The sequence below is a fragment of the Arvicola amphibius genome, chromosome 2, assembly GCF_903992535.2.
Source record: "Arvicola amphibius chromosome 2, mArvAmp1.2, whole genome shotgun sequence".
NCBI lineage: Eukaryota > Metazoa > Chordata > Mammalia > Rodentia > Cricetidae > Arvicola > Arvicola amphibius.
Window position 1 is genome coordinate 60817002 of NC_052048.2, and position 21949 is coordinate 60838950.

Sequence of the window (21949 nt, forward strand, 5' to 3'; positions counted from 1 at the left end):
CATAAGACACATACTGAACAGGGAGAGCAGATCCTGTATATTCACCACAGCACTCCAGCACCTGAATTCAAAGTGATTTTTGGTGGTCCTTAAATGTCTTTTGGCTGGACGACTACTGAATGAAGGAAAGTAATGACTTACTACCAGAAACTGGGTTCTTTGTATGCTAGAGCTATCTATGAAGTGGAAACAACAGTGAGCCCCATGTCTCAGGCATGTGTCACACTTACCAGTTCCAGCAGAAAATGAGGAAGTGGCAAAAGCATCTCCTTGTGTTGACTGGAAACCTGGGATCAAACTCTCTGCTGAGCCACCAAGCTTCTCAGGAAGCTTTCCTAGAGGGACAAAATACCACTGGGTTCATCCTTGAAGAATCCTGGGGTGCACAGACACATAGTGAGGTGAAGAATACTCTCTGATGTGACTTTTCTTACCACATTTATGGCAACATCATACCAAACAAACACCAAAAAGTCCTTGTGTGTGCCGATGCTCAAAGACTGTTCTCCAAGCTGGCAGCAGCTTGAGAACTGAGAGGGAGTGACAGGGAAGGCAGCGGTGAGAGGCTATGAAAGACAGGTGCAACAGCAGCGCTACATGAAAGCTGGCAGCAGAGCAACAACAACACAGACCAAAAATTAAAAATAGACAGAGAGTTCAAAAATATCAAAACAAAACCTCTGGGGTAGGGCTGGAGAGTTGAGATGGTTCATCAGTTCAGAGTCCATACTTTTGTGCTTCCAGAGTACCAAAGTTCAATTCCCAGCACCTATATCAGGCAAGTCACAACTACCCATGACTCAAGCTCTAAGGGGTCTGATGTATCTGGCTTCTATGGACCTGCACTCACATGCATATAGCCATGTATGGACACACATATCGCACGATTTAAAAAAAATAAAATCATAAAGAACCCAATGGCTCATTAATTAGATACAAACATACTAATTTTCAATAACGCAGCAAAAAAATTCTGTTTACAGCACAGAATAAGAAGTGGCAGAGATAACAAGGAAAAGAACTTGTCAGAAAATCAAACCCTACGCCCTGTCTTCTATTTAAAAGGCTGAACCATCCAGGCATGATGGTCCACAACTTTAATCCCAGCACTCAGAGGCAGAGGGGCAAGTGGATCTTTGTGAATTTAAGGTTACCCTGGTCTGCATAGGGAGTTCCAGACCAACCAGGCTACATAGTGAAATACTGTCTCAAAACAAAATAAAATAAAATGATAGAAAGTATGTTTTTAAAGCATTGCTGTAATGCAAATCAGTTTATATCATTCACTGACTCTGCTCATTCTTTTGTTTTGTGCTGAGTCTGAGTACACAAGGGGTGTTTTTCTCCCACCTCGACATTGGAGAGATTTCCCAGATATCTGTGGATTTGCCTATGGCTATTTTGGATAGAAACATGCCTTGTATTTAAAGAATCTCCTTTCTATGGTCAGTCAACAACACATAAACTGTGATCAGGACCCAGTATTCTGTGAGGCATACCCTCAGCTACTCTTTCTAGGGCAAGCCCATTGAAGATGAATGGGACATTTACACTTCTCCAAGGGATCACTCAGCTTGATGTAACTATCTCAGTTTATGTCACTGAATCCTCTCAAAGTGTCTCCGCTATGCTCACACGGTTCCCAGTGCTTCTCACAGTTGCTCAGCATTTGTGAAAATAAAATAGTGCTCCGGCAAAAATGAAAATGAAGAAATGAAAGTCAGTCTGCAAACCCCAAAACCAATGCTTTTCAAGACAGATCCGTGCTGACCTTTCCTAAGCACATCCCTCTGCAGCTAAGACACAGACACACTCAAGTTTCTTTTCAGCCAACTTATAACCAAGAAGAACAGAAAAGAGTCAGCTTGCTCACCTTCCCCAAGCTTGGCAAAGTCCTTGTTAAGCAGTTCTTCAGCCGTGAGTTTGGAGAAGTTGTCATCATCAAAAGGATTCCATGTTGAACCTTCAGAAGCATTGGAGACATTCTGTTGCGAGGTCCGTGGAGAGCCCGAGGGAGTGGTAGTTGCAGACCTGGGAAAGTTTCCCCCAAGGGTAAGGGAAAAGAAAATATAAAAACGCAGAAGGGTCCAAACAATTTTCCCTTCATTAAGGTACCAATTCATCAAACCATCATTTTCCACAGTGTTTCCCTAAAGGACCTCCCACAGACACTGAAAAGTTTAGTCTGTATAAACGCTGTGTCCTTCACTTAAGCTCTCATAAAACCCTGCAGCTTGCCTGTTCCTGGCAAAGCCCTCACGTTAGGATACACAGCAACCTATCCTGAGGGCCATGTATCAAGCACAAGCAACTCCTGCTGGGGCTGAATCCCAGGCCTATCATGGCTGCCTCTGACCTTTCAGGATCTAGTGCGTATAGCACTAAGCTATCATCATGTGTTCAGAATGTTGTTCAGGGGTAGAGTTACCACTACCTTTGTATGCCTAGGTCACCTGCTTTTCCTCCAGTCTCTCTTGACTTAAATATGTTTAACTTTAGAGTGCATGGTTTCAAGGAGGCTAAGGGTCTAAAATTAGACGGACTTAACAATGGCCATCAAGACTGACTTTATATGAAACACAGAACCAGCTACCCCACCAGGTTCATGAAGGTTGGCTAAGTCTCTGTCTTTGGAACTCACAAGCCAGGCTGGCCAGATACACAAATAATTCATGATAAAACATATGATGTACACTTAAAAGAAAAAGATCCCTAGACAAAATACTTAATGAGAGGAAAGAACAAAGCTTGACATGGAGCTAAGGAGGCCAAGCACATCCTCTATGGGAGAGGGGAGCAGCAGCTCCAAAGACGAGCCTGTGTAGACAATACTTGCTGAGGTAACCAGGCTCCAAATTTTGGGGGTCCAATAAGAAATTGTCAGTACGGAGACTTGGTCAAAGGGTTTAGAAAACACTCTCTACAAAGCATAGAGCAGATGGGAGAATGGAAACTGAAAAGATAGTATCTGTACAATGCACAGATTGTGGCAAGTTCATGGTCTCTTACTAAATACAGACATGCACTGGCATAAGCATGCAACCACACCTCCACAAGCTTATGCAAAGAATCATACAGTAGTGACCCAGAGCAGACCTTGCCCACATGGTAAGAACAAACGTACTTAGATTTATTGAGACTGGCCTCAGCTGCAGCTGCCTGGAGCAACTGGGTTGATTTGCTGGCAGGAACCCCAAAGACTGCACTGTGGGTTACATCACTGAGGATCCGCCTGTGCCCAGCACGCTGGGTTTTAGGGGATGATGGAGGAGTGAGAGATCCAACTTTCTGACCCTGGATAGTTGGAGGTGGAGTTGTCTGAACCTTTGGCTGTTGTCTTGGTGGAGCTTGAATCTGCAAAAGAAAGAGAAATGCAAAGCTTCATTATGAACAAACAAAAAAGAAAAAAATGGAGAAAGAAATAGGAAAGAAAAACAAATTAATAACCATGTATAATAACAACTCATTTGCTCATAAGATTTGAATGGCCAAGGTTATCAACAGCACCAGATAGATAACCAAGGCACCAACCATCTGAGCTACAATGGAGATAGACATCACCAAGGAAGTGCCTGGTTCTTATTCACATTCAGTTTCCATTAGCTTCAATATACAAGTTAACCAGATGTAATGGAGCTACCAGCCTAAGACTACATATGCTATTCCCTGCCCTAAAGGTCTAGAAGGTATCTTAAAGGACTTCTAATTCTGAGAACAAACAGCACCTCATCAAGAATGCTTCCACAGGGCAAGCAATAGATTCTACTCTCTATTACAGCTAGAAGAGAAGATATACTTCAGCCAAGATGCTATGGAGCACGATAGTTTCTGCTGAGAGTTATGTACTGCCTCCTACACTAAGTAGGTGAATCAAACAATCCCAGAGAGACTGAAGCACGGTAGCTCTTGTTTTATATTGTTAAAGGCCTTCATTCCACTGATGAGATGGATTCACAAGAACCTATTTTTCTGTTTCAACCCCACATCAAAAGTGCAGCACTGGTGTAGTGAGATCTACTTGCTCCAATCTTCCTTGAGACATGGCACTGAAGATCAGTGGAAAATAGAGTGAGACAGAAGAAAAACCTTAATGATGGCTGGGTTCATAGAAGGACTCTTGAGAAGTGGCCCACAGAACAATAAACAGGTGGCAATGGAGTTGTGACTATGTAAGTGGTCCTTAGCACAAGCCATCTGTATCAAGCAAAATAATTTTAAAAGCATTCAGAAAGCCACCTAAGCCCTTCCTTAGTTCTGCCAATCTGGAAATAAAAAGTCTGGATACTGAGTGCCTCAGGGACTTAACTATCCCTTCCTCAAATCCCTCCACTCAAGAGAAAACTACCTCTCTACACTGAAGCTCAGCTCCTACATTGTGTCTCTGAAGACAGACATCCAGAATTTAAGAAACCATGACATAAAAGTTCAATGGGTCAGGATGCCTACAGCAGAGGAGAGTGTCCTCATGTTGTCCCTGGGGGCAGGAATGCTTTTTGAGGCACACTATCTTCCTATGTCTGTATGCCAATCACCCCATTAACAAGATGAATGAAAGCACAATTATAAGGTTCTACTGTCAACCAGACTAAGGCAGGAAGGGTGACAACCCACCAGGGAGCATGGAGCTCTCTGAAGGTCAAAGTGCTGGCAATGCATCTTCCTTTGGGGGCCCAGAGCTACATCAGAAAGGCCTTTTAAATGTCAGTATCCACAAGGGTCAGCTGTGAACTGGCTTATCTCATTGCAAAAGGGTACTTCACAGTTATGATGGACTCTGTGAAGGAGCATCCACACTATTCAGAGAACACTGTCTCTTTCCTTACCTATCTTTCAGTTGCAACACACATAACAGATGCCTCCACTGGGAGGATTCCTCCTCTGACAGGTGAGCAAAGGACCACTGAGCCACATCGCCAAGACAGCACAAGTGGATCACCTCTAATGTGAAAACCTGAAATCCTTAAGGCTCTAAAAACTGACACTTTTGAGCACTGACATGATGCCACATGTAGAAAATTCTACACCTGACTTCATGGAGCACGTGGCAGCCCAAAGGTAAAATTTCATATACAATTATTTCACTGTAAAAGTGCCTATAAAATAATTTAATTCTGTGTATTGATTTCTGATAGCAACCCCACAGGGCAGGTTTTATGGACACTGGGAATCAAAGAAAACAAATGGAAACAGACCCTACAGAACAAATCCCAGAACCTTAACTTCAGAGACAGAAGAGGATCTTTAGTCCACTGAGGCTAACAGGTCAACCAAGGTCATAAGACCACTTGGCCACAGAAGCTGACTATGGCTGGGGATCTTCTACATCACAATGTCTCTTCCTCCAAAGACGAGATTAGAAAGGGGCACAAGAGTCCAGAAACTATGGTGAGTGAAGTGTACCTTTAATCTGTGTTTGGGAGGTGTAGACAGGTAGATCTCCGAATTAAAGGCCAAACTGGACTACACAGCAAGTTCCAAGCAACCCTAGACTACAGAGTGAGATACAGTCTCAAACAAATACACTACCTTAAAAGGTTTTACAGGGGGCAGGAGGTAGGGGTACACCACAGAAAGTAAGAGGGTGGAGTCTGATGTCTATTTTGTCAGAGATTTCGTTTTTTAAAAGTATTTTAATTGTGTGTGTGTGTGTGTATGTATGTGTGTAAACGCATGCGCATGTCTGCCTATGAATTCAGGTGCCTGAGGAAATCCTTTTTTGGAGCTTAAGTTTCATATAGCTGTTAGCTGCCCAACACAGGTGCTGAGAACTGAAGTTGAATCTTCTGCAGGAGTAGCAAGCTGTGCCAACACTACCTTGTGGACATTTTTTCATAGGCCTGTACAGATTTCAGTTGGCTTCACCTTGTGTCCCTATGCTCACCACACAGAACACAGAGCTCAGTGCTGGCCCATCTAGGACTCATGAGAAGGCTGAGGATGCACTCCCAAGGCAGTAGACACTTTGTCTAGGAAAATCAGAAAAGAACCTTTTAAGAAGTGTCTTCAGCACCAGTGGATCATCTCAACACCCTTGAGGAGACACAACACAAGTCAGGGATCCTGATCCTTGCCCCAGCTCTAGTACAATCCTTCTGTATGTCTTGGGCAGTAACTTTCTAGTTTGGGTCTCAGTTTTTAATTCCACAAAATGAGGAGATTAAACAAAGATACTTAAGACTCCCTCTAGCTATTTCATGCAATATTTTCAAAACCTCTTTCCATTATCAATGGGAAGTTTATTTTAGCTCAAAAGTACAAACAATGGCTGTCTACCATATTCCTGTAAAAGACTGAGTTGTTTACAGAAACAAACAGGTAAAGCACTGAGCACACACTCAGAAGAGACAGAAAGAACACAATCTACCTATAGCACTGTTTCCTTTTGAAGGAATATAAATAAGTCTTCTGGTTTAGAATGGGCTGCAAGTTCTCTGCTAGAAATGAATCCTCAGAAAGATGGTTTCTCACTTCTCTTCATTAGTTTAGTTGTTAGGCTTCCTTGAGAACGAGAATAACTAGATATACAAACACTGTTGGCTACTTGTTCAAAATGCCTTTTGGTAACAACAGAAGTTTCTACTACTGTCATTAAAAAACTGAGTACACAATACAGGCATGGTGGATTGAAATAAAATGGACCCAAAAGGTGCTGTGGAATAATCCCTTTGTATACTGTGAAGATTTGTCACTGTGATTGATTTAATAAATGAGCTGACTAGCCAGTAAGTTGAACAGGATAAAGTTAGGCGGGAAAATCAAGTTGAGAATGCTGGGAAGTAGAAGGGCAGTGTAGAGTATTTCATTTGTATTTTAATAAGTAAAGTTTGCTTAAGGACTAGAAAAGTAAAACAGCCTGATAGACCTGGCAGCAATAACACACAACTTTAATCACAATAGCTTGCCACAGAAACCAGGAGGTAGTGATGCACGCCCTTAATCCCAGAACTAGAAAGGATTATAAAACAGTAGGAGACAGCTCTCAATCTCAGTCTCATTCTGAGGATTCCTGGAGGCAGGATCACCATTTTCAGACTGAGATCAAAATAAGAGCCAGTGACTAGCTGCTTTGCTTTTCTGGTCTTCGAGAGGTTAAACCCCAATTTCTGTCTCTGAGTTTTTATTAATCATACTTCAGTTGGTGCCCAACTTTTGGGGTAGAAATTTACAAAAAGGCTATTTGTCTGAGGCATTTTAGTCACTATTTAGCCAGAGCTGGACTCAAAAGTAGCCACCTGGGTTCAGGAAAAAACAAAACAAAACTAGTGCCCCCAGGTCCATTCGCCCAAGTTTAGCTTCCATGTAAAGATTGAAAATATACAGAGAATCTGGACACTGCATGTTTGTCTTTGTTTAGCATGTTGGTTACAAGTTGTTATGGATAAGGTCAGGAAAAAAGCTAAACGAAGGAGATTAGATTCAGAGTTCTTGTTTTGAAAAGAAAGAAATGGGAAATGCTCTTGTACACTGTAAAGATTTGTCACTCACATTGGCTTAGTAAAATGCTGATTGACCAGTAGCCAGCCAGGAAGTATAGGCAAGGAGACCAGAAGACTAACAGAGGAAGCAAGATGGGAATGCCTCACTGAAAAAAGGTACCAAGCCACGTGGCTAAATGTATACAAGAATTATGGATTAATTTCAGTTGTAAGAGCTAGTTAATAATAAGCCTTAGCTAATAGGCCAAACAGTTTATAATTAATAATCTGTGTGTTTCTCTGGGACTAAATGGCTGCACTATCGGGTGGAACAGAAACTGTCTACAGCTACCTCTTCCTTCCCTTTCCCCTGTCTCACTACATACTCTCTTCAGTCTTGGGCCAACCCCTGCTGGTTCTTACCGGAGGCTCCTGAGCAGAAGTTGGCTGTGGGGCTGTGGTTGGCTGTGCCTGAGGCTGTGGAACTACCACAGCAGTCTTCTGCTGCAGGGCAGCCTGCTGTGTCACCAGTTGCTGCTGTTGCTGCTGCTGCTGTTGCTGGTAGAAGTTCTGTATCAGCTGTTGCTGAGAGCCTCCCTGGGACACCACAGGGAACTGAGCAGTGACTGGTTGCTGGGCTGCTGGATGTCCTGCCTGAAACTGAACAGCAGAGTGGCAAGAAATGAGGAGGTAAATACAAGCCCACCCAGAGTCACATTCACAAAAGACTAATGTCTCAATAACTATAAAGCCAATACTGAAGTCAAAAGGAGGGCCCAGCAGAAGCTTGGTAGCTGGGCCAAGTAGTTAAGGACAGGACCCAGGGCATTAGAATCATACCAGCAACATTTGTACTGCCAGGGCCTTCCCTCTGCACCAGACTGTTTCCCAGGCATAGTTACAGGGAAGCAACCAGATTTTTCAAGTGGCTCTGAGGCCTGGAGTGAACAGAAGCAAGGGAAGTATCTTCAGTCCAGAAGAAATCCTTCTTCTAAAGGATTCTAAAGCAGCCAAGAACCAAATGCTTCCCTGTATGAACAGATTGCCTTAGTGATGTTGCTGAAAGAGCAACTGAAATGTTAACCAGTGACTAACACCTATCCAAACCTTTCCAAAGTTATTCCCATCAGATATCTCTTTATGAAATTCTGCAGCCTCAAATACCCTGTCACTAGTGATCCTCCTCTACATGCTTTCTGTGGAGTCTCGCTACATTGCCAAGGCTTGTTCCAAAAACTTGTGGGTTCAAGCTACCCTTTTACTATCAGCTTCCCAAGTAGCTGGGGATAAAAATGCACCTTATGGGGCTGGAGAGATAGCTCAGAAGTTAAGAGCATTGCCTGCTCTTCCAAAGGTCCTGAGTTCAATTCCCAGCAACCACATGGTGGCTCACAACCATCTGTAATGAGGTCTGGTGCCCTCTTCTGGCCTGCAGGTATATATTGTATACATAATAAATAAATATTTTTAAAAAATGCACCCTACACCCATCTTCCTAGCACTTTTTTCATGTCTCTCTAATCTTCGCTGCTTTAAACTACTTGCTAGGTACACTAACAAAGCTCAAAATGAGAGTCTGCTAATATAAAAGTGAAGTCTTAGAAAATCATCACAACTGCTACGGAGCTAATTGGGATAGTCCTGGATGTGACTACTAGTATAAAAGGTCAGCAAAAACAACACATAAGAGTATAAGAGCTTGTTTACAGCAATAATCCCACCCATCAGAGACTCAGAGGGCTGTGGTCTGTCCTTAAGGGTAGCACAGGGACATTCTAAAGAAGCAAATAGAAATTAGGAGTATATCTTTGCAAGAATGAAAGGACAGAATTTTATAGATCTAACTTTAAAACTATTTAATTATTTCATACATTCATAAAACAAAACTGACCCAAAATGTAGAAAGCAAAAATTGAAATAAATTTAACAGTCTATGTATCCAATTGGCAACTACTCCACTGAAAATAATGTGCTGAATATTCTAAGGTTGCTAAGCATGGTGGTGCATGTTTGTAATCCTTTGACTCAGAAAGCTGAGGCAGGATGACTACAATGATTTCAAGCCCAGTTGGAGCTAGAGTATGAGACTTTGTCTCACCACCAATAGCAACAAAAAGATCTTTAGGTGATAAAAACAACAAAAACCAAAAAGTTAAACAAAAACCTTTTAAATTATGATTCTGAATTAGATGTATAAATCTGTATGTATGTTTTCTAATAACACAAATGCATTTCTAAGTATCTACTAAAAAGTCCTAGAAACAATTACCAACATGACCCAATAGCAAGCAGTCATTTTTAAAGCCAACTGTGGTTTCTAATTATCATTCCCATTAAAAACAATCTGATCTAAGTGAAATGGATGACTCTAAATTAATAGCAGAATGATCCTGGCACAGTCATTACTCTGGAAAAACATAATAATTAACCACTAGAGTCACATCCAAAGGATCTAGAAGTCAATCTGAAATAACTTGAGCAATCTGAGCATGTTTTAAAATGGTGACACATACAAATCCATGAAGTTACAATTGATGTGGGATGTCCTTCTGTATATGTGCTGCTTTTATTGGTTGATGAAAAAAGCTATTTTGGTCAATGGCTTGGTAGAGTAAAGCCAGTGGGAAATCTGAACAGCGAGAGAGAAATGAGAGAGAGAGACAGAGAGAGACAGAGAGACAGAGAGAGAGACAGAGAGAGACAGACAGAGAGAGACAGAGAGACAGAGAGAGAGAGAGAGAGAGAGAGAGAGAGAGAGCGAGCGCACGCAGAGTCAGGAGATGCCAATGTAACCACCAAGGAGAAAAGTGCCAGAAACTTAACAGTAAGCCACAGCCTCTGGTGATACATAGATTAATAGAAATGGGTTAATTTAAGTTATAAGAGCTACTTAATAATAAGTCTGAGCTAATAGGCCAAAGTTTATAACTAATATGAGCCTCTAGGTGTTTCTTTGGGACTGAATGGCTGCGGGATCAGGCAGGACAGAAACTTCTACCTACAAATGGTGTCCAAACATTTGGGAAGAATTTCCACATAAAGCCTAAAAGCTTAAAAAAAAAGGATTCTAGAGCTGGGCGGTGGTGGCGCACGCCTTTAATCCCAGCACTCGGGAGGCAGAGGCAGGCGGATCTCTGTGAGTTCGAGACCAGTCTGGTCTACAAGAGCTAGTTCCAGGACAGGCTCCAAAGCTACAGAGAAACCCTGTCTCGAAAAACCAAAAAAAAAAAAAAAAAAAAAAAAAAAAAAAAAAGGATTCTAGACAGACAAGAACAAAGTCAAGTGCAGCTGATTGGTAATCATCCTTTCTCTGTTAAGCTCTGTTTCTAAGAGCCAAGCAGAGGCACAATTCCTTTAAGAGAGGCTTCCTGAGTCAGCACTGATGGCAAAATTCTCACAGCTCTTTTAAGAGGCCCTACCACCAAACACTTAAATGGTGTTTATGAGCAGTGGTATCAGGTTTCTTTGGTGGTGGCATGGACCTAAAAACTGCACAGAGTTGTGGCAATAAATCTAGTTCCTGTTGTACCTCTGCCATAAAGCTAAGCTCTCAAAATGCTAAGGAATGGGAGGAGCCAGCTGTCAAAGCCACAGCTTAAATCCTAGCCATGCTGCTTAGCAAACTAAAGACTCATATGCTCAGAAAATGATAGTTATATACAGTAAAGACAGATTCAGACAGAAAAAAAGAATTCTAAACCGTTTTCAGTGTGTTTAAGAATATACACAGGCTTGGGAGAGAAAAGAAAATGGACAGAGAAAGGTCACATGCCTTTAATCCCAGCACTTGGGAGGCAGAGGCAGGCAGATCTCTGTGAGTTCAAGGCCAGCCTGGTCTACAGAATGAGATCCAGGACAGCCAAAGATACACAGAGAAAACCTTTCTCAGAAAAGTAAAACTTAAAAATAAAAATAAAAGAAATAGAGGGAAGAAAAATCACATAAAGATGAAAAATACACAAAGAATCTGGACACTGCATGTTATTGTGTTGTCTTTGAATTGCTTGACTGCGGAGGAAGGAACAACAGCTGCTAAAAGACATTTGAATATAAATGCTGCTGGATTAATCCAACCTATATATTTTGAAAATGCCTTAACTCTAAAATTTAAGTCAAAAGATATGCTACTTTGGAGAAGAGGTTTTGTTTTTGTTTCCACAGGAAATGAGAGGCTGTGGATTCATTCTGGCTTAAGGAAAATAAGGTTTGATCAAGGAAGACTCCCCTAAAAAAATTTCCAGTGGGAACAGATAACCCAGATGATCCAACATTTCAGAGGACCTCTGTTGCAGTTTTCTCTGAGTTCTACATCCAGAACAGCTTCAATACTGCTGGCTGAGATGATCCATCCTCACAGAATACTCTCTCCAGTCAGGGCTTGACCATAATCCTAAATTTTCTTTGGGTCCCCATAAGATTATCAGCAGGAAGTATCCTGGAAAACTATGCTCATATTCCCAAAGAGTGGATTGTGGATGTTTGTCTTTGTTTAGCATGTTGGTTACAAGTTGTTATGGATAAAGGTCAGAAAAAAAATCTAAACAAAAGAGATTAGATTCAAGGTTTTTGTTTTTTAAAAGAAAAAAGGGGAACTGCTATAGGATAATGCTGGGCAGCTGCACAGGTGACAAGAGCAGCTCTTTCTAGCTGGTAAGACGGCTTCATGGGCAAAGGCACCTGCTGTCAAGAGCCTGATAACCTGAGTTTGATGTTCATGATCTACTTGTCATTTTGCCATCCAAAGTAGGTTGAAGGACTTGGAAAATATCAGCAATGGTTGATAATCAAAAGAGGAAAATTGAAAAAAACAAATGAAACAGAAAACACCTAAGCACACTGACGGTGAAGAGACAGCACTGGCTGCCCAATAGGATGTAACAGAAAGAACAACAAACTGTGCTGACACTGAGCATGTCTCTGGACATCCCCAGTTTAGGTCTGGTGAGAGAGCTCAGGAACTCAGTGCATTTGCAGCCAAGTCTGGAAACCTGGTTTTATCCCTGGAATCCAATGATAGATAATGAACAGACTCCTGAAAGTTGTCCTTTGAACTTCACAAGCATGCTGTTGTGCACAAGCTCACACATATATACAGACACACACACAGACACACACGCACACACAGACACACACACATACACCAATAAATGAAACATGTTTAATATGTATTTTAAAAATTGACAGTTTACATAGTGGATGGTGGAATATACAAATGTCACCAAAGGGTAACCAAGTCAAATTCTGTGGCGGCCGCACTTACATTCGCCATTACAAGATGGCGCCGAGGGCTAAAGTAAACAAGTATGTGGCGCGAACTTTTCGCGCCACATCTGCCTGGCAACAGGTTTCCACCAATCCTTTTCTGCCACGTCACCTAATCAGTAGACACGCCCCGTCCTCCTCTATATAAGCCGCCACCCAGCCCGGCTCGAGGCCCCCTGCTTCCAGCTCTCCCTCAACCAAGCAGCGCTTCATTAAAGTGTGATCAGAGAAGAATCCTGTGTCGGTGGTGATCTTTCCCTGCTGGTCAGGGCTCGCTCGCCGCAGCTGGTGCTGAAACCCGGGAACTTCGGCGGACACACACAGGGGGCCGAAAAGGATTCAGAACTCTACACACGAAGCGGTCGGCGCCGGTAAGTATCCTTAGGTATGCTTCTTGGAGGAATTAGTCCTTTGTGGTTTGCACTAGCAGTGGTTGTTTTTGCTGTAGTGGTTTATGCCTTTTGCATTTTTATCCGTTGTCATAGACCAGGAGAGGAGTGTCTCTGCTGCAACATCTAAAGCGAAAGTAAGTCCGTGGCAGATAAGGCGATTTTTCTGCCCTTTTGTAAGCCTCTTGTAGAAAAGTAAGCAAAGATGGGAAACGATCAGTCTGTCTCCAGTGTATGCGATTTTGTAGATCCCATACAGCGGTTACTACAGGAGAGAGGATTGAAAATCTCGAAATCCACCATAAAGGTGATTGTCGGGGATATTGATCGCATGGCGCCGTGGTTTGCGGTGTCTGGGGATCTAAATCTGCATTGCTGGAGAAAGCTAGGCAAAGATTTGGAGGCAGCAAAGGAACAGGGGCAATTAAAGAAGGGGACTTATCCTTTTTGGAGATTAGTACACTCCTGTTTGAAAGACGGAAAAAATGTAGAGGAGTTAAGAGAAGGAAGGAAAATGTTGGCAAGACACCAGGACAGCCTTTCAGAAGCAGGTTCAAAGACAGAGGAGGATACAGAAGAAAAGTGCACGGTAATAAGGAACAAAAAAGGAGAAAAGAAAGATATAAAAGAAAAAGAGGATCCTAAGATAAATAAACCTTCAGCACCTCCCCTATATCCGGTGCTGGATGAATTCGCAGCCTTGCGGCTGGCTGAAGAAGAGCTGGTAGAGGCAGAGGAGGAGAGCTTAGAGGAGGAAGATGCACGTTATGAGGAGGAGAGATATGGGCCAGCTCTAAAAGTGCCTACTAGAGAGTTTCCCCCTCCTTACGTGCAGCCCAGGAGTAGCTGCCATTTCATCGACAGGGGCACTCTTGCGCAGTTAGCTGTGCATTATCCACCTTCAGTGGTGGTATTTCCTGTTTTTGAGGATCAAAATCAACAAAGATATCATGAGCCAGTCCCTTATAAAGAGTTAAAAGATTTAGTGGAAGCGGCAAAGACTTATGGAGCTAATGCGCAGTATACCCGCACATTACTGATTCGGTTGACCACCAGAGCTATGACACCAACAGATTGGTGGGAAATTGCTAGAGCATGCCTTTCTACAGGTCAATATCTAGATTATAGATCTATAGTGGTAGAAGCTGCTCACACTCAGGCTCGAGTAAATGCGCAAACGCCAAATCGAGCTCCCTGGAATGCAGACATGTTATTAGGGCAAGGGCAATGGACGGCTAATCAAACAGCCTATCCAGTGGAGGTTTATCAACAGATTAATGAAATTTACACAAGAGCATGGAAAATGATACCAAAAAGAGGTGAAGTGACAGGCAACCTTACTAAAATTATTCAAGGCCCTACTGAACCTTTTTCGGAGTTTGTGGCTCGCATGATGGAAGCCGCAGGGAAGGTGTTTGGTGAAGCCGAAGAAGCTATGCCTTTGGTTCAGCAGTTAGTGTTTGAACAGGCTACTAAAGAATGTAAGAGAGCCATCATGCCATGGAAAAATAAAGGACTGGATGCTTGGCTTAAGGCCTGCCGAGAGATAGGCGGCCCTCTAACTAATGCTGGCCTAGCGGCTGCTATGCTAGCAGTCTCCAGGGGGCAGGGAAGATCAGGTACCTGCTTTAATTGCGGGAAGCCGGGGCATGTACGAAAAAATTGCCCCCAAGGCACACATAAAAAGAGCCAAGGTCAGAGACAGCCGGGCACATGCCCGCGGTGCAAAAAGGGAAAACACTGGGCAAATGAGTGTCGATCCGTAAAGGATATCAATGGACAGCCCATACCTAATGCAACATCAGCCATGTCAAAAAACGGGCAGAAGGGCCCACTACCCCAGGGCCCGAGAATTTATGGGGCAATTCAGGAGCCAAACATGAGACCACCCCAGTCATCAGAAGGGCCACCACAGGCTCCGCAGGGTTGGACCTCCGTGCCACCACCGGATTGGTACTGACTCAGAGTATGGGTGTTCAAGCTATAGACACAGATATGTCAGGACCTCTAGAGGAAGGAACAGTGGGACTAGTTTTAGGAAGATCCTCTAGTACTCTTAGAGGGTTATTAGTGCTACCTGGAGTGATCGACCCTGACTACAAAGGCATTATTAAGGTAATGTGTCATTCTCCGTTTGGCATCATTTCGATTGCACCCGGAGATCGTATTGCACAATTGTTAATTCTTCGATCAGACCATGAAAAATTTCCCTCTTATGAGAAAGAGAGGGGCAAGCGAGGGTTCGGCTCCTCTGGGGTTGAACTAGCATGCTTGTCTATAGGACTTGATGATCGCCCCATGTGTACCCTAGAAATAGAAGGAAAGCTCTTTACGGGCCTATTGGATACCGGAGCGGACAGAAGTGTGATGCGTAAACAGGATTGGCCGAAGAGGTGGCCGTTACAGACGGCTGCACAAACCTTACAGGGTCTAGGATACAAAAATACTCCAGATATGAGTGCTAAGCAATTGCATTGGAGGATGGAACACAGTCAAGGCACTTTTCAGCCTTTTGTCATAGACCTTCCTTTAAATTTATGGGGAAGGGATGTACAACAACAATTAAAATTGATAATTACCAATGATTATTCTCAAGTGAGTAAAGATGTCATGAAGGCACAAGGCTTTGTACCAGGAAAAGGGCTGGGGGCTCGCCTTCAAGGACGAAGTGATCCCGTGTTGCCCACTCCCAAATCTGATCGGAAGGGCTTGGGTTTTTCCTAGGGGCCACTGATGATGCGTTACGCATCCCCTGGGGCACAGATACACCCGTTTGGGTGCCTCAGTGGCCCCTGTCTATGGAAAAGCTCCAGGCCGCACACATATTAGTTAAAGAACAACTTCAGCTTGGTCATATTGAACCTTCTGTGTCTCCTTGGAATTCTCCTATTTTCATCATAAAAAAGAAGTCAGGAAAATGGAGGCTGCTGCATGACCTTAGAGCAGTTAATGCACAAATGCAACTCATGGGATGTGTCCAAAGAGGGTTGCCTCTTTTAAGTGCTTTACCAAGAGATTGGCCTGTTTTTGCCATAGATGTTAAGGATTGCTTCTTTTCTATACCCTTGCATGTTTTAGATAAACATCGTTTTGCATTTACTGTTCCCTCTATAAATCACGAACAGCCTGATGAACGCTATCAATGGAAGGTCTTACCACAGGGTATGGCCAACAGTCCCACCATGTGCCAGCTATACGTGGATCAGGCGTTACAACCAGTGAGACGTAGTTTTCCAAAAGTTAGGCTGATCCATTACATGGATGATATCCTATTGGCAGCAAAACAAGAGCATATGCTAGAACGGGCATTAGTTGCCCTGGAGGCATCCTTAAAACAAAAGGGGCTGATTATTGCCGCCGATAAGATTCAAAAGACAAGTATTATAGAGTTTTTAGGAGCCCATGTTACCCCAAAACAGATTTTTCCACAAAAAATTTGCATTCGCACATCACATTTACGCACTTTAAATGATTTTCAAAAATTGCTCGGAGATATAAATTGGCTGAGAGGATATCTCCCCATTACCCGTGAAGCTTTGCAGCCGTTGTTCTCAATATTAGAAGGAAATCCTGATGTAACGTCACCTAGAGAGCTTACACCCAAGGGAAAAGAAGCATTAAAGATAGTGGAAAAGGCCATAGAACAAGCGCAGGTTCTTCGGTTTGATCCAGAACAACCATTATTGCTTTGCATTCTGCGCACTGTTGGTCATCCTACTGGAGTATTGTGGCAGACAGGCCCGATTTGGTGGATACATGGTCATACACTTGGTTCACGCACGTTAAGCTATTATCCTGATTTAGTGGCACAACAGGCATTATTGGGAGTGAAGTTCAGCTTGACCACCTTTGGAAAAATGCCAGAGAAGTTAATATTGCCCTATACCAAAGATCAAATTGAAGTTTTGACAGGGACTACTGATGATTGGGCCGTATTGATTTCCTCATATTCAGGCGTTATTGATAATCATTATCCGTCTGATAAATTGCTGTCCTTTATGGCACAGAATGTTGTATATTTTCCAAAGATTACCAGTGCTTCTCCTTTGAATAATGGCTTGACTATTTTTACTGATGGGTCCAAAACTGGAATTGGAGCCTATATGGTATATGGCTCCCCGCCTGTTACTCTGAAATTTCGCTCTGGAGCACCCCAAGTCGTGGAGTGTCAAGTAGTGTTGGAGGTCTTTAAGGCCTTTCCCCATCAGCCTTTTAATTTGTATTCTGATTCATGCTATGTAGTTAATGCTGTAAAACATCTGGAAGTGGCTGCATATGTTAAACCTAGTAGCATGGTTGCATCTTTGTTATTACAAATTCAGAATTGTATAATTCAACGTGCTAAACCATTTTTTATCGGTCATATTAGAGCTCATTCCGGTCTTCCTGGACCTATGACTGAAGCTAATGATATGGTTGATAGGGCTACCAGGGAAATGGCTTTAGTTGCCCTGGATCCTATGCAATCGGCTGAACAATTTCATAGAAAGTTTCATGTGCCTGCAAATACCCTTCGCCTTAAGTTTAATATTACTCGCGACCAAGCGCGTGAGATAGTTAAACAATGTTCCTCCTGTGTGATCTTTCATCATCCGCCTCATATTGGGGTTAATCCACGTGGGTTAAAGCCACTTACCCTTTGGCAGATGGATGTTACTCATGTTTCAGAATTTGGTAAACAAAAATATTTGCATGTTTCCGTGGACACTTGTTCAGGTGTTATACATGCCACCCCGTTATGTGGTGAAAAGGTCCTTAACGTAAGGACCCATTGCCTAGAAGCCTGGGCTGCTTGGGGCAAGCCTTATTCTTTAAAAACTGATAATGGCCCGGCATATGCCTCTAAAAGTTTTCAACAGTTCTGCTCTATTTTTGAAATTAATCATACTACTGGTTTGCCCTATAATCCACAAGGACAAGGCATCGTGGAAAGGGCTAACCGCACCATTAAGGAATTGCTTCAAAAACAAAAAGGGGGAATAGCCGAGGGCGCATCCCCGCGAGATAGAATATCTCTCGCTCTCTTTACATTTAATTTTTTGACCTTGGATTCCAATGGCTGTTCAGCCGCGGAAAGACATATGGACCACAGACACAGAAATACAGAATTAGTAAAATGGAAGGATGTAATTGATAACAAATGGTATGGACCGGACCCTGTGATACAGAGGTCCAGGGGAGCTGTTTGTGTCTTTCCTCAGAATCGGCCAGATCCGGTGTGGATCCCTACCAGACTGACAAGGATCGTGACAACACTGGAACAGCCTGACGAAGAGCAAGGAGATGTTGCTGCTCCTGATCCTGTTGGTGAACCTGCCGGTTCCAGTTGAATCTGAAGAATCTTATTTCTGGGCTGTGGCCCGTACATGGCCCATTCCAATTCCTGTTCACAATGAGTCCACAATATTGCCACAATTTTTTGTTGATAGTTGCCAATTGAACTTAGTTTGCAAAAAGGTGGATGCTCAGGAACAAAAATTTAATCAAACTGTAGTGCCCCTAGCAGGAACTTTATGTTTTACCACAAATCAGAGCACTTCTATCTCAGACTGCATCTTGCTAGATGCTATGAATCTTACTGTAGCTAGAGATCCATTTTTAGAAGATACCCCTAATTTTTTGAGAAAGGCCATTAGCGTAGCCCTGCCTCAGGTCAGATCTGGAGCTAAATCTGGATCTGGCTCCTATTCCGGTTCCAATGATACTGTTAATGTTACCACTTATGGGATAAGTTGCAACCTTACAACGCCCAATTGGGTACAGGTTAGCAAGGTTAATAATAGTGATTCACAGGTTGGCAATAGTAATCATACTAGTAATAATATTTTTTCTTGGTCTGTCCCTAGATGCTCTGGTAATGATTTGAGCTATCCCCCTGAATTTGTGGATTGCAGAGGACGATATGATAAGTTTTACAATAATTCTGGATGGGTTCTTAGGAATCTTAACCATTTTAAGGTTAAAAGAAAACTTATGATAAAGGTTGGATCACCCTTTACTCCATGGATACTTATGAATTCCAGAGGAGCTATAACTGAGTTGTCTCCATTTGCTACATTTGTTCGCTCTGGAATAATTATGTTAAATAATTATACAGGGATTATGAATCACACTTCTAAAGAAATTAATATAACTAGTGTAGAGAAAAAACATAATACTACTCTACGGCAAACCAGAGTTTGCCTGGATCCTCCCTTTGTCTGGCTTTTGTTTAATACTACAGGGAGTTCAAATAATACTGCAGTTGATTGCAAGAAGGATAATTGCTCTCTGTCACAATGTTGGAATTTCTACCATTCAGGTGCGATTGTTATGCGCATCCCTACCTTTGTGTTTTTGCCTGTAAAAGCCAATCCTAAGAACTTCCCATTAGCCACCCTGGTTCGCCGGAAAAGGGATTTTGGCATTACAGCAACTATTGTGACGGCTATTGCAGTGTCTGCTGCTGCAGCTGTTACTGCAGGAGTAGCTATGGCCAATCAAGTTCAGACAGTTACTTTTATCAATTCCGTGGTTCAAAAAACCTCGGACGCTATGTATATACAAGAAAAGATTAACCATCAATTAATGTCAGGTATTTTATTGTTAAATAAGAGAGTTGATTTGGTGGAAAGAAATATGTTAAAAATGTTTGATATAGTTACCTTTGGTTGTGTAGATCGTACTAAGCATTTGTGTGTTACCCCCTATACTGCTACCCTTAATGAATCCCGAGCGATTTCTCAATATCTAAATGGCAATTGGACAAGGGAATTGGAACAATTGCAAGCAAATTTTAGTTTGAAGATTTTGGCTTTGAATCAAACCCAGGCGACTATGGTTTCGCTGGGGGAATTTACAGATTGGCTGGTAGATACCTTTTCATATATTAAGGAATGGGCAGGGGTTGGCGTGCTAGGATTAATATTAACTTCGGGAGTGATATTGGCGTTGTTTCTGATTCTAAGGCTGATTCGGGTAAGGAAACGGGAAAAGGTGGCCATTGCTCGTGCCCTCGCAGCCTTGGAGGCCGGTAACTCCCCCCAAGCTTGGATCAGCATCTTACAGGACTCCTGACCCTAATCCCTGCTTTTGCACCCGAAGGCCATTGAGCCATTGCACTCGGAAAGAGGGATCGATGAGGTTCCCCTGAATCTGGGGATGTGTTGTCCTGGACAGGAGGTTTTGCACCTAAGAGTGCACTGAGTAGATCCACTCAGGAGATCATGACCTTATGCATATGGGTAGTCCCGCTTATTTTTCCCATCCCTGAGAAAAATGGGACATGTCTACATTTTCAGGGTAAGGTCCTCTGACCTCAGCCTTGACTGTCTTTTAAATTTCATAAAATTAAAAGGGGGGAACTGTGGCGGCCGCACTTACATTCGCCATTACAAGATGGCGCCGAGGGCTAAAGTAAACAAGTATGTGGCGCGAACTTTTCGCGCCACATCTGCCTGGCAACAGGTTTCCACCAATCCTTTTCTGCCACGTCACCTAATCAGTAGACACGCCCCGTCCTCCTCTATATAAGCCGCCACCCAGCCCGGCTCGAGGCCCCCTGCTTCCAGCTCTCCCTCAACCAAGCAGCGCTTCATTAAAGTGTGATCAGAGAAGAATCCTGTGTCGGTGGTGATCTTTCCCTGCTGGTCAGGGCTCGCTCGCCGCAAAATTCAAATATGCAAAATTTCAAAGAAAATTCTTCAAAAAGCACATAGCAAAGGAGATAAGAGAGGATAGAAAAGATATATAAACCTCTCCTTGTGGCCAAAGAGTTGGATCAGAGGTACAGAACATTTGCTAAAGTTCAGATTCTAGCACCCATATAACAAGTCAGGTGTTCCACAAATGTCTGTAACTCTAATTGCTCTTCTTGACTCCAAGTGCTCACAATTGTATGCACTCAAATATACACACATGCATACACTCATACACATACATATATACAGTTTTTTAAAGAAATCAATCATTATAAAATAAAGGCATTCAATGCTAATAACAAATACAGTAATGAAAAAACACATAAAAACAATGGAAAATAATATATTCCAACTACATAGGATACATGGACCTTGTTTGGATCCTGATCTAACCAAGAAAACTTAAATATCTGAAACAGCCTGACACTATTGTATATTGTGTGCTAATAGAATATCATGTTATTTTTCCACTGTATCTCTTTAGAAAGCAGCTCCTTCATTGATGGTACTCAGCTAGAGAAGCAAACTCCCCAAAGCTTGAGGACAACACTGAAAGGCCTGAGAGTTATTAATTTGCACCTTGGTACTTCAGTTTCTACATCTATGAGAAGTGATGATGCACTGATAAGCGGGTCTTAGCCACCCAAGCACTTCCCAAGAAAGATGCATGTACCTAGCAGGTCTTCCAGTAGAAACAATTCCTCTATGCAAAGCAAGGATCATATAGACCTCCTCACCTGCTGCGTCTGAGCCTGCTGCTGCTGCTGCTGCTGCTGCTGCTGGTAAAAGGTGCCCGTTGGCTGCTGTGGTGCTGCCTGCTGCTGTGGCTGCTGCTGCTGTTGTTGCTGCTGCTTGAGGAGGAGCTGCTGCTGGTGCTGGGGAGTGGCCTGGGCCTGGGTGGGCAGACCTTGGGTCTGGGTAGAAGGTGTCTGCTGTGGGGTGGATGGAGCCTGTGACTGCTTGGGCTGAGATTGTTGAAGAGGTTGACTAGGTGTGGGTTGGGCTTTAGGTTGGGGAACACTGGTTAGAAGGCCAGGTTGACTGCTGGGTCCTACAATGAAAACAAACTCCATGTAAGGGCTCAAAACTCTACCAGACAAAAATGGCTTCCTCATTTGCCACCTAAGAAATTAGTAGGCACAGGGACACTGTCCCAAGCTTTGTCTGTTTTTCACCATTCTGCCATTTGTGATGTTCTATTTGA

The 21949-nt window shown here is 42.9% G+C and overlaps 1 protein-coding gene across 1 annotated transcript in view; it reads right to left on the reverse strand.

The window, feature by feature from the left end:
- Aak1 (AP2 associated kinase 1) overlaps nucleotides 1-21949 on the reverse strand; it is a 168293-nt gene that overhangs the window by 43330 nt on the left and 103014 nt on the right. Inside the window, 5 exon segments of the mRNA XM_038318093.2 lie at nucleotides 231-335; nucleotides 1874-2031; nucleotides 3125-3354; nucleotides 7839-8075; nucleotides 21483-21796. Of these exon segments, the coding sequence (XP_038174021.1) occupies nucleotides 231-335; nucleotides 1874-2031; nucleotides 3125-3354; nucleotides 7839-8075; nucleotides 21483-21796 (1044 nt within the window).